General features: G+C 43.7%; 1 protein-coding gene across 1 annotated transcript in view; it reads right to left on the bottom strand.

Moving 5' to 3' along the window:
• The window catches only part of TGFBR2 (transforming growth factor beta receptor 2), a 93,739-nt gene continuing 79,639 nt past the window's right edge, over nucleotides 1-14,100 (bottom strand). The window contains exons 6-7 of the mRNA XM_082662752.1: nucleotides 5,290-5,417; nucleotides 1-2,618 (exon numbers count right to left, since the gene is read on the bottom strand). Coding sequence (XP_082518878.1) covers nucleotides 2,439-2,618; nucleotides 5,290-5,417 — 308 coding nt within the window. The 3' untranslated portion in view covers nucleotides 1-2,438. The remainder of the gene's footprint in view (nucleotides 2,619-5,289; nucleotides 5,418-14,100) is intronic.

Raw genomic sequence — 14,100 nt, 5'->3', positions numbered from 1 at the left:
TGACCTGAGTATTTTTGTTTTATTCCATCGAATAAACATTTTATTTATATAAAAGACAAACAATGCATAGAATGAAAATAAGTGCTTGACACAGTTGATATAAAACGAGTATACAGCATTCACATTCCTATTTTAATAAATGAGTACTGGTGAAGTGTTCCATAAAAGAATAAAACTTTCCCTTTATGTAGAGTAGTGAAAAAAGTCAGTATTTTTAGGAACTACAGAATGATATTCCTTGGTCTTTTTCTTGAATAAGGGAAACAAACATAAAACAAGCCACAGTATCATCTGACACTACATTCCAGTTTATGCTGATGACCACCCAGAAGTGATAAAGCTCTTTTGACTCTTGGAAGATCCCATAATGGACTAGTATTCTAGAAATTCACCACTAGAGGTCAATGAGCAACAGCTATTGGGACGGCCTCACCAGCCCTAAAGTGCAGGGGATTTCTGGGCACTTCCGCAGCATTGCGGGTCAAACTACCTTAAGTCTCTCAGCCCACCCCCCCGAGCAGGGTTCCTAAAAGTTCCACCTAATCCCAAACTTCAGCATATCTGCTAAAACCCCAATGAGATGAGACCTTCCAAAACCCAAGTAGAGCTGGTCACTGCCAGTCCCTCTCCAATAATCCTATTTGGCTGAAAATAAGCTTCAAAAACATTTTTAAAAAATTGTTATTTGCAGCATTAACACTTGTTTGTGGATTAACGAGTTTCCTATGGAGTAGTAAAGCACATTCTTTGTTCTTGTCCATGTGGACACAGATTTCCTAACTGTACGTGGGACTCCTGTGTCCCACATTCAAATTCTGCAAAGGTTGGGAAGGCAGGTGTGACTGAGACCAGTAACAATGACAACAGTTTCTTGGAGTAAAGAGCACCCTCTGAAAGCAGAGGGGGAAGCTCTTAAAATACAAGCAAAATAGATTTGGGTTAACAGGGAACACCCAGAGGAGGTCCCCGTTAGTCCAAAAGAAGGCCAGCTTCAAATCTTAACCCCAGGAAGGGAATCAAAATCATACTCTATAGCCAGAGAAGGAGTGCGTGGACGCACATTTCTCACAGGGGCCCTTGGTTGGAAGCAGGTTTAATTCCCAGACTGGGGTGGGGGTGGGTGGAAAACACAAACGTTCATGGCGGAAGTGAGCAGCTTTCTAAGAGTGTCCACACCTGCGTCTGTGAATGATGTGGACCAGAGAGAACTGGAAACCATTTGCTCTTTAGTCTTACTTGAGGATCCAAATTTTTTTTTTTTTTTTTGCAAAATCTCCAAGTATTTAAAAAGTGCCTCGATTTTGTTAAACACCGTGCTGGCCAAGCAAGACACACGTTCAGAGTGCCTGAGGAGACTCCTGATGTGGCAGTGCTGTGCTGCTCAAATACTTTCCCCTTGGCCAAAATGTGCTCGAGTCCCCTGAAGCCCAGAGCATAGAACCTACTAGTGTTGCATAGAAAGCTGGAGACTGAAACCAAGAGTGATAAAAAAACTAAACATAAAGAACCTGGAAGGGAGACCTATTCCCTTTTAGGAAACAGGGAACAGTAACATAGGTATGGGGGGGGGAATTTTTAAAAAAAACAACAATTTCTCATTAGTAGAACGTGTGGCAATTTCACGGGTGGGGAAATGTGTCCTGATTTTTCTGTAGCCTGTGAAGGTAAAACATGGGGCTTAAAACATTTAAGCAATTAGAAATGGAGCAAAGTTTCTGAACTAGCTGAGGAAGGAGGTTCACAAACCAGAGGTGGGTTGTGAAGCTCCGGTGACAAGTCCAGGAGAGATGATGGCACACGGGGACCCCAGGGTCTGGTCCCCAAACAGTGCGACTCCAATCAGCTCCATGGCCAGAACAGGACCCAGTACAGGGAATTATTACTTTGCAAAAGCAAGTGCAACTTGGCCACAGCAGGCTCTGAGACCTGGAGTCTCTCTCTGAAGGCAAAGACCGCACCCCCCCCGCACCCCCCCCAACCCCTGTGTGCTCAGAGGCCCAGCACACGAGTGACTGCCAAGTGCTGAGGCTGCCCCAGAGCCCTTCCTTCTGTGCTCAGTGCCAAGCTCGCCCATCCAACCCATTTCTTGGGCACATTTGATCTTTTTCCTCACCTCTTTCTAGAGTATGGCCGTATAGATAGATATAAACATATATAGATATATATAAAACATAGCTATTCCATATTTATATACAGGCATTAATAAAGTGCAAATGTTATTGGCTATTGTAAAAATCAATCTCATTTCCTGAGGAAGTGCTAACACAGCTTATCCTATGACAAAGTCAAAGACATAGGACGCTTCCTGTCACCCCCTCCCCAGCTCGGGGGGGAGGGAGCGGCCCCGGGGTTCCAGGAAGCATCGTTCAGGGGCAGCTTCCTGCTGCCTCTGTTCTTTGGCCACAGGGGCAGCCACACTCGGCCAGCCGCTGGAAGAGCTATTTGGTAGTGTTCAGGGAGCCGTCTTCGGGAATCTTCTCCTCTGAACTGCTCCTGCCCGAGAGTCTGTCCAGGTGCTCCAGCTCACTGAAACGCTCGGCCACACACTGTGCCGTGAGCCGGGCCTCGGGGTCGTGGTCCCAGCACTCGGCCAGCGTCTCACACACCATCTGGATGCCCTGCAGGGGGAGAGGGTCCACAGGCCTCTGAGAGGGGATGGCGGCTCCTGGAGGCAAGGCAGCCCCTGCCTTGTCTCTGCCGCCGTCGCTCTGTCCCCGCCTGCAGGCCAGTCCCCAGCACCATCTAACTGCAGCTGCAGGCGGCCAGCGTTCCGGGGCCATCTGATCATAGGAAGTGGGGAAATGAAGACACAGCACAAGGCCCCCCAGTAGGCTCCTGGGGCACAGCAGCATCCCCAATCCTGAAAATTCCCGTGAAGTGGGCTTCTAATGCCATTTCACACCTTTCTGTTTGGTGGGGAGGGGCATAGCTTTAGGCTTTACTGTTGAGGGCAGTTTTAGGTTCATAGCAAAATCAAGTGGAAATTACAGAGTTTCCATATACGCCCTCCACCCTCGCGGACAACCTCCCCCGCCATCAACACCTTGCATCTGTGTGTGCATTTGTTAAAATCGGTGAACCAACACTGACACGTCACTATCAACCAAAGTCAACCAGAACACGGTTCACGGTAATGTACAGGACGTGGATTCTGGCAGATGTGTCCATCATCACAGGATCCACAGAAGGCCACTGCCCTAATCAGCCTCTGTGCTCCACCTGTCACCCCTCCTTCCTCCCCCCTCAGCCCTGACCACCACTGATCTGCTTATTGTCTTAATGGTTTTGCCTTCTCCAGAGAGTCTTAAGAGCTGGAATCATGTACACATTCCTATGTAAACAGGACTGAATATCTGAGTGAAGTCCAGGCATTGGTCTGGTTGCATTTTCTGGGTTCAAGTCCCATCTTCCAGCAGCTGCTGGGGAGACCCTCTGCTAGGCCCCTCCTCTCCTGCATCAGGCTGGGCCCTGTCTGTCTTTGTAGGTCCTGCAGACTGTTTCAGAGAGTTCAACCTAACCCCATAAAGGCCCCATTCAAAAGGCCCATCCAGAAAATGCTGCCCACAATGTGTGACAAGGGTCTTCTTTCATGGCTTTAATTTTTATTTTGCATTGCAAATATTTTTGTTATTTCAAGTCATTTTTTGGAAATAAAGCAGGCACGGATTAACTAGATAGCCCAATAGGTGGAAACAGACTGTGCTCTTGCCAATCAGAGGCCCAACCCTATCACTGGTGTCCCCTCACACGAGTGGCCAGGTGGAATGGATCATTCCCCACTCTGCCCTGAGAATGGCACTCTCCTGTCTGCAGTCTAACCAGCAACTTTCCCCACACACCTAGGAACCTGACCCTCCCTTCCCGCCCTGTGAGTGAGTTCATGATGTTGAATTAATTGTGTAATTCACCTAATTGGTGGTATTGATTGATGGCCCTGTTAAGAGTGGAGTGTTATTGTTGGTACACAAGTAACATTTATTTTATTCTGGCACTGTAATTACAGGCAGTAAATTAAATTAAATATTAAGCATTAACTTGAAATAAATAGGGCAACAAATCTCATTAAGAGAAAAAATGTATTATGCAAATTCTTTCCAGAATTTTATCATCATGAATAATGGCTTCATTAGAAGAACTGTACAGCAGAGGAGGCAACAAGAGTTTGAAAGAAACAATACTAGTGCCTTCTGATTTCAGAGTTAACACAAAATAGTCTTGCATTTTCAAAGCCAAAGAGGCTTTCCTGAAACCCAGGGAGAAGCCCTAGGCCACGTCCTGGTCCACGCTCTCCCCCGGTTTTATCAGGGTCTGTCCGCTGAAGCGGCTCTTGGCGAGGGCTGGCACACACCAGGCTTCCTGCTCCATCTGTCTCCTTGATTGTACCTGACTTGTGGTTTCTGTTTTTTATCTGACTTATCTACCTTGCCCTTAGGAAACCTATGACTTAGCCCCAGCCTTCCCTGGGTAAGGGAATTCAGCCAAAGGCGGCCATAAATGGTTTACGTCAATGGAAAGGACAGTCTTGTCAGTGAGCTATGGGCACAAGGCCCCTCTCCCTCATTCACGGCTCTTCCCTGCTGTGACTGGCAGTCCCCAGCTCTCACAACCTATGCCTCCTTCTTTTCCTCTGATTGGGGGCATTTTGATGAGGAGAATTTGGATAGGTCTCCCTGTATGTCAGAACCACTGCCCTGCTATGGATGGATGGCCTTACCTACCATTGCTTAAAAAGAAAAAAAAAAAGAAGCCATTAGGAAGTTCTGGAAAGACAGATTTCCTATTTGTTCCCTTGCCCTTTGCTCTTCTGTGCTTTCCTTTATCCCAGCCTCCTTCTCGACACACCTGCCGCAGCCTGAGTGCACAGCAGCCCCTTGCAGGCCAGCTGGCTGCCAAACACCCCTTCTTTCTCACTAAGTATTTCCTGCCAGAGCTGAAGATTCCCAGAAGAAAACAGTTGGAACCCAGAAGGGAACAAAACATAAACTCCCTATAAGAGGTGAGTGGCACAGGCTGCAAACAAAACATTTTAACTCAGAAGCAAGACGGCTTGGACAATATGACAAATGCCCGTCAAATGATTCTGTGTGAGCCCTTTCTGAATGGTGGGTAGAACGTGCAATAACAAGGTCATCCCACTTTACTGAAACTTCTTTGTAAAGAAAAGTGAACAGGGTCATGGAAAACAAAGGGACCTGCCTCAGATTGATGCCCAATAGCCAGGAATTCTCTCCTACCTAAGATATTACTCCGGATGAACTTTACTTGCCGTTCGCAACAGTCACTCCTTACCTGGTGGTTGAGCCAGGAGCTTGGGATTTCGGGTCGTCCTCGATCTCTCAACACGTTGTCCTTCATGCTTTCGACACAGGGATGCTCCCGCACCTTGGAACCGAATGGAGGCTCATAATCCTTCACTTCTGTTGGAAAGAGCAGGCAAACACAGGGCCCTTGAGAAAGGTGTGCACAGCTAAGACACTGAGTGTGATGCACCTGTGATTACGCTAGGGGCAATTTTTAATTCTTGTGGGTTCAAATATAAGGAGGGGTTGTGGAAGGAGCTTGAGAAGTATTCAACACATGACTGTTGAGTGCCCACGATGTCCTAACAGCTGGGGACAGAGCAGAGAACAAGACCAACAAGGTCAGGGGATTCAGGTTTTAATGCAGACATCTCAATGGGGCAATCCTGGTTCTTGGGAGGTAGAAAAATCTTACATATTACAACGGTTTGTGGCCCTACAAAGGTCCACAGTACATAAATAGATTTAATATGTGGCATTAAATTTCTTGGGGAGATTCAGCCATAAAAAAAAGAAATGAAATTCTGAGAGATGCTACAATACAGATTATGCTTGTGAAATAAGCCAGACACGAAAGGACAAATATTGTATGATTCCCCTTATATGAGGTACCTGGGACAGGCTAATTCACAGAGACAGAGAGCAGAATAGTGGTTGCCAGGGGATGGGGGTAGAAGAGGTAGAGAGATATTGTTTAATAGGTACAGGGTTTCAGTTGGGGAGGATGAAAAATTTCTGGAAATGGATAATGGTGATAATTACACAACACTGTGAATGTACTTAATGCTATCGAACTGTACCACTTAAGTTGTGAATTGTAACCACTTTAAAATGGCTAAACTGGTGAACTTTATATCATGTATAATTTTCCCACAGGGAGAAAAATCATGGGGAGTAGTGATTAAGAAAAAAATGTCTACAAAGGCTCCTTGCAATAGTAATAATGAAAAAGAGGTTCAGAAATGCTGTTTTAGATGACAGAGGAGAGCGACTGATAACACCAACAAACAAAATTTTAAAAGGTAACTTTCCTTCAGTGATACTTGCTAAAAAGAAAATAAAGAAGGATGATGTAAACACTTCATTAGGACTTCAGGTTTCAACTAAGGACAAAATCTTTTCTTTTTTTAAGGGAAATTCAGGTTGCTGATTTTCTTCTAATTTCTCTTATTGAAGTATAGTCAGGTGACTTACCATGTTATATCAGTTTCAGGTACACAACATAGTAACTCAATATTTTTATGGATTATATTCCATGTAAAGTTATTATAAAAAACTGGCTATATTTCCTGTGCTGTACATTACATCCTTGTAATTTATCTATTTTATACCTAGTAGTTTGTACCTCTTAATCTCCCTCACCCCTAACCCTTTTGGCAAGAAACCATAGTTTGTTCTCTGTATCTGTGAGTCTGTTTGTTTTGCTTGTTTTATTTTGTAGATCCCACATGTAAGTGAAATCAAGCAGTATTTGTCTTTCTCTGTCTGACTTATTTTACTAAGCATAATACCCTCCAGGACCATCCATGTTGTTGCAAGTGGCAAAATGTCATTCTTTTTTATGGCTAATATTCCATTTTGCGTGTTGCGTGTACACACGTATACATTTTACTTTTGTATGTAGTATCACATTTAACTATCCAGTTTTCTCAGTACCACTTATTGAAGGGACTGTCTTTTCCCCATTGTATATTCTTGCCTTCTTTGTTGTAGATTAATTGACCAAAAGTGTGTGGGTTTATTTCTAGGCTCACTATTCTGTTCCACTGAGCTGTGTTATATGTCTGTTTTTGTGCCAGTACCATACTGTTTTGATTACTGCTGCTTTGTAGTATAATCTGAAGTCAGGGAGTGTGATCCCTCCAATTTTGTTCTTTTTTCTCAAGATTGCTTTGGCTATTCAGGGTCTTCTGTGGCTCCATACACATGTTAGGATTATTTGTTCTAGTTCTGTGAAAAATGTCATGGGTATTTTGATAGGGATTGCTTTAAACCTGTAGATTGCTTTAAAGAGTATGGACATTTTAACAATATTAATTCTTTTATTCCATGAATATGGGATATCTATTTATCTGTATCATCTTCAATTTCCTTCTTCAATGTCTTATAGTATTTAGAGTACAGGTCTTTTACCTCCTTGGTTAAATTTACCCCTAGGTATTTTAATCTTTTTGATTTGATTATAAATGGGATTGTTTTCTTAACTTCTCTTTCTGATAGTTCATCATTAGTGTACAGAAATGCAAGAGATTTCTGTATATTAATCTTGTATCCTGCAACTTAACTGAATTCATTTATTACTCCCAATAGTTTTTTGATGGTGTCTTTAGGGTTTTCTACATATGGTTTCATGTCATCTGCAAACAGTGACAGTTTTACTTCTTCCCTTCTAATTTGGATGCCTTTTTATATCTTTTTCTTGTTTGACTGCTCTGCCTAAGACTTCCAATAATATGTTAAATAGAAGTGACAACCATGGGCATACTTGTCTTGTTCCTAATCTTAGACAAAAACCTTTCAGCTTTTCACCATTAAGTATAATGTTATTTAGCTGTGGTTTTATCATAATGGTCTTTATTAAGTTGAAGTGTGTTTTCTCTATACCATCTTGTTGAGAGTTTTTATCATGAATGGATGTTGAATTTTGTCAAATGCTTTTTCTACATTGATTGAGATGATCATATGACTATTCTTTCATTTTGTTAATGTACTGTAAAACACTGATTGATTGGCAGATACTGAACATCCATAACCCCTGGAATAAATCCCACATGATCACGATGTATGAGACTTTTTATGTACTATTGAATTCAGTTTGCTGATATTTTGTTGAAGATCTATGTTCATCAGGGATAACGGCCTGTAATTTTCTTTTTTTTTTTATAATGCCTTTGTCTGGTTTTTGTGTCAGGGTAATGGTGACCTCTTAGAATTTGTAAATTGTAAATCTGACCTCGTAGTTTAGAAGTGTTCCCTCCACTTCAATTTTTTTGCAATAGCTTTTGAAATAAAGGCATTAACTCTTCTTTATATGTTTGGTAGAATTCACCTGTGAAGGCATCCAGCCCTGGACATCCAGCCCTGTTTGATGGGAGTTTTTTAATTACAAATTCAATTTCACTTCTAGTGATTGGTCTCTTCAAATTTTCTGTTTCTTCTTGATTTAATCTTGGTAGGTTGTAGGTTTCTAGAAATTTGTCCATTTATTCCATGTAGTCCAATTTGTTGGCATAACTGTTAATAGTATTGTCTTACGATTTTTTTCTATCTCTGTGATATCAGTTGTTACTTCTCCACCTTAATATCTTATTTTGTTTATTTGGGTCCTCTCTCTTTTCTTCTTGGCAAACCTGACTAAAGGTTTATCCATTTTGTTTCTCTTTTCAAAAAGCCAGTTCTTGGTTTCATTAATCTTTTCTATTGTTTTCTTGATCTCTATTTTGTTTCCTCTCTGATCTTTATTATTTCCTTCCTTCTGCTGACTTTGGGCTTTGTTTGTTCTTTTTCTAACTCTTTTAGGTAGAAAGTTAGGTTGTTTGAGATTTTTGTTTCTTGAAGTAGGCCTGTATCACTATAAACTTTCCTCTTAGAACTGCTTTTGCTATGTCCCAGATTTTTGAAAAGTTGTGTTTTTATTTTCATTTGTATCAAGGTATTTTTATTACTATTGCTTTGAATTCTTTATATCCGATAAATTATTTATCTGTGTTTCAGTAGGGGTTTATCTTGTTTCTTCATTTGAAATAGAGTCCTCTGTCTTCTCACTTTGACTAGTTCTGTTTGTCTCTCTTAAATTAAGTGAAAAAGTTATCTATCCTGATCTTGAAGGCATATCCTTGTGTGCATCCCTATGCAGTCTGCATGTGCCCTTTGTGGCTTTGGTGGGAGAGCTGGATCTGAAGTGAGCACGGACTGTGTCTTTTCCTGGGGTGCTGCCTCTGCTCTGGGGCAGGGAGCAAGCAAATCTGTCTGTGTGCTCTTCAAGAGTGGGGTCTTGGTTTCTTACAGTCCTCTGGTAAGCCCCACTGGTTTTCCAACCAGCCGAGGGGGCTCAACTTCCAGTGCCAGACCCCAGGGCTGGGGTGCTTAATATGGGGCTCGAACCTCCTGCTTCCCAGGGAGGATCCTGGAGCTTGTGATACTCCCTTCTCTTCTGGGTCATGCAGTAGGGGTGTGGGTCTGGACGAGATCACTTTTCCTTGCCTCCTACCTGACTTTGAGTGGTTCTTTCTTTATAGCCTTTGTTATAGGAGAGCTGATCTGCTAATCTTCAGGTCATTCTCAGAGAGATCTGCTTTATATGTAGTGGTACTTTGGCATGTTCATGGGGGGAGGTTAGCTCGGGGTCTTCCTACTCTGCCATCTTGATCCCCCTTCATGTTCTAGGGTCGATATCTTTATAGAAGCTTCCTTGAATATCCCCAGAGCGATTCTTTATTAGACGTCTGGGGCAGAGCTCTATTTTAGGGTGTACAGCCACTGCTCATCTGTCTCACTCGACCAGATGGTGAGCGTCTGCAGGCAGGTTCAGAGCCCCTTTCTCATGCTTGTATTCCTGGCACCCATGGCAGGGCCTCCCATACAACAGGCTCTCAATAAATGCTTTGTTGAGCGAATGAATGAATTACTCTTAGATCCTGTCCAAAGTGGCCAATGCATAAACTCTGGGTGAATATTAGAACATCTATTAATTTAAGTGGGTGGGACAATACCCATGTCAGTGCATCACAGGACAATTTAGAAAATAAAATCACTCCAGTACTGAAACATGCCTGAGCCAAAAGGGAAGAGTGGGCTGGATTCGCCATTTTCCTCCAAAATAAATAGGACCTTTGGCCTTTACTTCAAAATAACCCTGTTTAATGAGTGAAACTTTCAATAATTTGCCCATCCAGGCTGAGAATTGAAGAAGCATTTAAGGCGAAATGACATTTTGAAAAGAGATGGCTTGTTCTTGTTTATTTGATTTTCCCCCTTTCCCAGAACCTTACTTGCATATTTATCTTTTTCCGCCTCACCCAACTAGAAGAGCTGGCAGGGTATTTTCCTTTTCCTTAGTTGGGATGAAGCCCTCCCCTCCTCCACCACTGTGAGACAAGCACAAACCATCCTTCTGTGTGTCTGCATTTGCCTTCAAGTGCCCATAGCACTTAATCTGTACTGCTCTTGGGGTGAGATCTGAACTTCGATTTGCATCGTATTTATACACCTTATTTCTTTCTTCTAGTCCCTTATCTTTTACCGGACTGTAAACTCCTAAGGCCTAAGGCAGAGGCTGAGTTTTGTGTCTGCTGAAATTGTGCCTTATACACAGAAGGCTTTCAATAAATATGAGCTGGCTTGAATTCAAGCAAGAGATAAGTTCCCAGTAAGGGTTTACTCTGACCTAAATCTTCTTTTCTATAAAATGAATGGGCTGAACTAGATGACCTCTATGTCCCCCTCCAGAGCTATCCTGTAATTCAATCTAATCAAATAATGATGCTCTCTTAGTGCCATGCCCTGAGGTTTGTATAATATAATATAATATAATATAATATAATATAATATAATATAATATAATATAATATAATATAATGTAATATAATGTAATATAATGTAATATGATTTGCATATGACATAAACTGCTCCTTAGACAATGTATCAGTCCACTGACTCTCCATTTCCAACTCTTTTGGCTGCCATGGCAGATGTGGTTGGCAGCCTGCCTAGACCCCCTTTACCAAGCCAAGAACACCACAGCCCCGAGGTGCTGCAAACGCTGAGTTGTAAGGGCTCACAATTTCTCCCTTCTATGGAGAATTACCCTTGGTTGATGGGAGCTTCCTGGCCTGGAGGGCAGTCTGTAGCCAATGACAAATTAACATGGGAGGTTTTTTTTTTTAAATTGGTATAATTGCTTTACAATGTTGTGTTAGTTTCTACTGTACAACAAAGTGAATCAGCTATACATATACATATACCCCCTCTTTTTTGGATTTTCTTCCCATTTAGGTCACCACAGAGCACTGAGTAGACTTCCCTGTGCTATACAGCAGGTTCTCATTAGTTATCTATTTTATACATAGTAGTGGATATATGTCAATCCCAATCTCCCAAATCATCCCCCCCACTTCCCCCTTGGTATCCATATATTTGTTCTCTACATCTGTGTATTTCTGCTTTGTAAATAAGATCGTATAGACCAATTTGTTCAGATTCCACATATATGCGTTAATATACGGTATTTGTTTTTCTCTTTCTGACTTACTTCACTCTGTATGACAGTTTCTAGATCCATCCACGTCTCTACAAATGACCCAATTTTACTCTTTTTTATGGCTGAGTAGTATTCCATTGCATATAGGTACCACATCTTCTTTATCTATTCCTCTGTTGATGGACATTTAGGTTGCTTCCATGTCCTGACTATTGTAAATAGTGCTGCAATGAATATTGGGGTGCATGTGTCCTTTTGAATTATGGTTTTCTCTGGGTATATGCCCGGTAATGGTATTGCTGGGTCAACACGGGAGTTCTAACAGTCTGTCTTGCCCCTAGAGGAGATGACTACTGTGCAATTCATGCTCCAGAGCTCCCCCTGGGATAAGGCTGATGGTGGTGCAGATGGAGAAAAATGAGACTGTTGCATTTTTCTTTTTGTGCCTTTGATCAAATAATGTGAAGAACTGCAGAGAAAGCAAGTCAAAAGGTGAGTGGGGTTAGTTCAGAGAGTGCCATCTTTTAAAATAAATACCATCTTTTAAAAATTTTAGAAATGCCTCTAAGAAAAAAAGCAAACAGCTTAGAGAGTAAGATCGAGTTTAGCACTTTAAAAAAAAAGTGCTAACGGTATGCATCATAAGTAGGGGTATTATTCGTTGTGTTTACCCCAGACCCATCATAAACTAGAGATGAGGACTTGGAAAAGAGACATCAACTCTTTGTGCCTCAGTTTCTGTATCCACAACACAAGAGAAAGCGCAAGTGCTGACCATCATTAACACAGTCCTCCCTCGGTACTCGTGGGGCGTTGGTTCCAGGACCAGAAGCAGATACCAACATCTGCAGATGCACAAGCCACACATTTGCCCCTCTGTATATGCGAGCTTTGCATCCACGATTCAAGCAACCGTGGACTGTAAACACAGTACAAGATCCGTGAGTGGCTGGATCCGCGGATGCCGAACCGTGGATGCCGGCCGAGGGCACGCTTACTACCCTAGGACGCTGGCCACAGCGCTCAGCACTCACCCTGTGCACCCACGCTGGCTCAAGTCCAAGAGGGTCAGGCGGGCGACTGGGGTCCACCCTCCCAACGTGCCCCAAGGGCAGACCTCAATCAGCAGCAGATGGGGGTTGGAAGATAAACCGGGCTTCCTTGAGCCGGGGGTGTGATGCTGAGGTGCACGTGGGCTCTGTGCACTGCCAGGGTCCCCAGTGGGATCATGCTCTGGTTGTCCCCATGGTGACCTGCCTGCTAGCACAGGGCTCATCAACTCCCTCCCCTTCCTGACTGACTGCCTGTTCCTTCTCTCCGTGGCTTTTCCTGCCCTCTTTTTCCTACAGAATGTCAGCTCAGGCTCCTGTTCCAGGGCCCGAGGCACCAAACCCAAGGCAGATACCCCGCTCACCACGGCAGGACCACCTGCTGGGACCAGGCTCCCTCTCACGCCTCAGCTGCCTGCCTCCCTATAGGTGCAATGGGGACCTTGGGATTTCCTTGAGGGCTTCACACAGCCTCTGTTCTAAGAAAGTTTTAGATCTCTCTGCTCTTCTTCCCACCCCCATCCCATCCTCCCCACCGCAGTCCTTTCACTGAGGGCCACTGCCCCATCCTGGCCCCACAGCATCTCTTTGTCTGGCTGGAGGCTCTCAGGAGAAAGTCGGCAGTCTCCGGCTCTGGAGCTCAGAGGGGACCCAGGCAGCGGAGATGCTCACTCCCTGAAAGTCAGCATCTGGTCTGCAGCTGCTGTTTTGATCGTGGTTCCAACTTCATAGAGCCGTGAAGTTGTTGGCAGTTTTTCCCTGAGCACAACCCTGACTTTTATATCTGCCTTCCTTCCAAATTATCCTGCCTGGAAATGCAGGAAGATTAAGGCTGCGATCCCAGGCTCTCTTCACTCCTCTCCCACCCCTCTTTTTTTTCTTCCCTCCTTTCCTTTTGATTCTTTTGCATGTTTTGTCTGCCTCACAGGCTGCAGCAAGCTGGGGTTGTGTTTCTCCTCTTGTGAAAATACTTGCTCAGCTGGCTGCTGTGTGTCAGCTGCTATTCAAAGGCCGACATGGCCAGGGATTTGGAAGTCAGCCAGCCTGGGGGCCCGGTTGGCTCGGGTGACGTGAATATTGTGCCTGCTGTGCTCCCAGAGGGGGCCCTGAAGGACCCACCTTCCTCCGCTTCCCACACACCACACACGGTGCAAACACTTGCACGGACACCAGACAAGCCGAAAGCCAGGACAGAGACTTCTTTGTAGAAGAGAACAACTCTCCTGACTTGTCCTGGAGGAATGGTGAGTTCATGGCTTTCCTCCTTCTTTATAAAACAGTAACACACTGGCCACCTCCTTCCATTTGATCCCTCCTCAAGCAACTCTGAAAAACCTGTTTTCTTGGTTTCTCTTTTCTATACTTTCAGATGACCCAAGTGCCTGAAGTAACAACCCCTGTTATTAGCTATCCCCTAACTCTATTTTGTTTTTCTTTCTGCAATCATCACACCCCCAGCCCTTAAGTTATGATTTTATATCTATTCATGCAGTACTTGTCTTTCTAGCATAGTAGCTCTTCATTAGACACCCAGTCCCTTGAGGACAGGGTC

Source organism: Grampus griseus, assembly GCF_964374135.1.
Source record: "Grampus griseus genome assembly, chromosome: 10".
Taxonomy (NCBI): domain Eukaryota; kingdom Metazoa; phylum Chordata; class Mammalia; order Artiodactyla; family Delphinidae; genus Grampus; species Grampus griseus.
The sequence above is the reverse complement of the archived record's forward strand: the minus strand, read 5'-3'. Positions and strand labels throughout refer to the sequence as shown.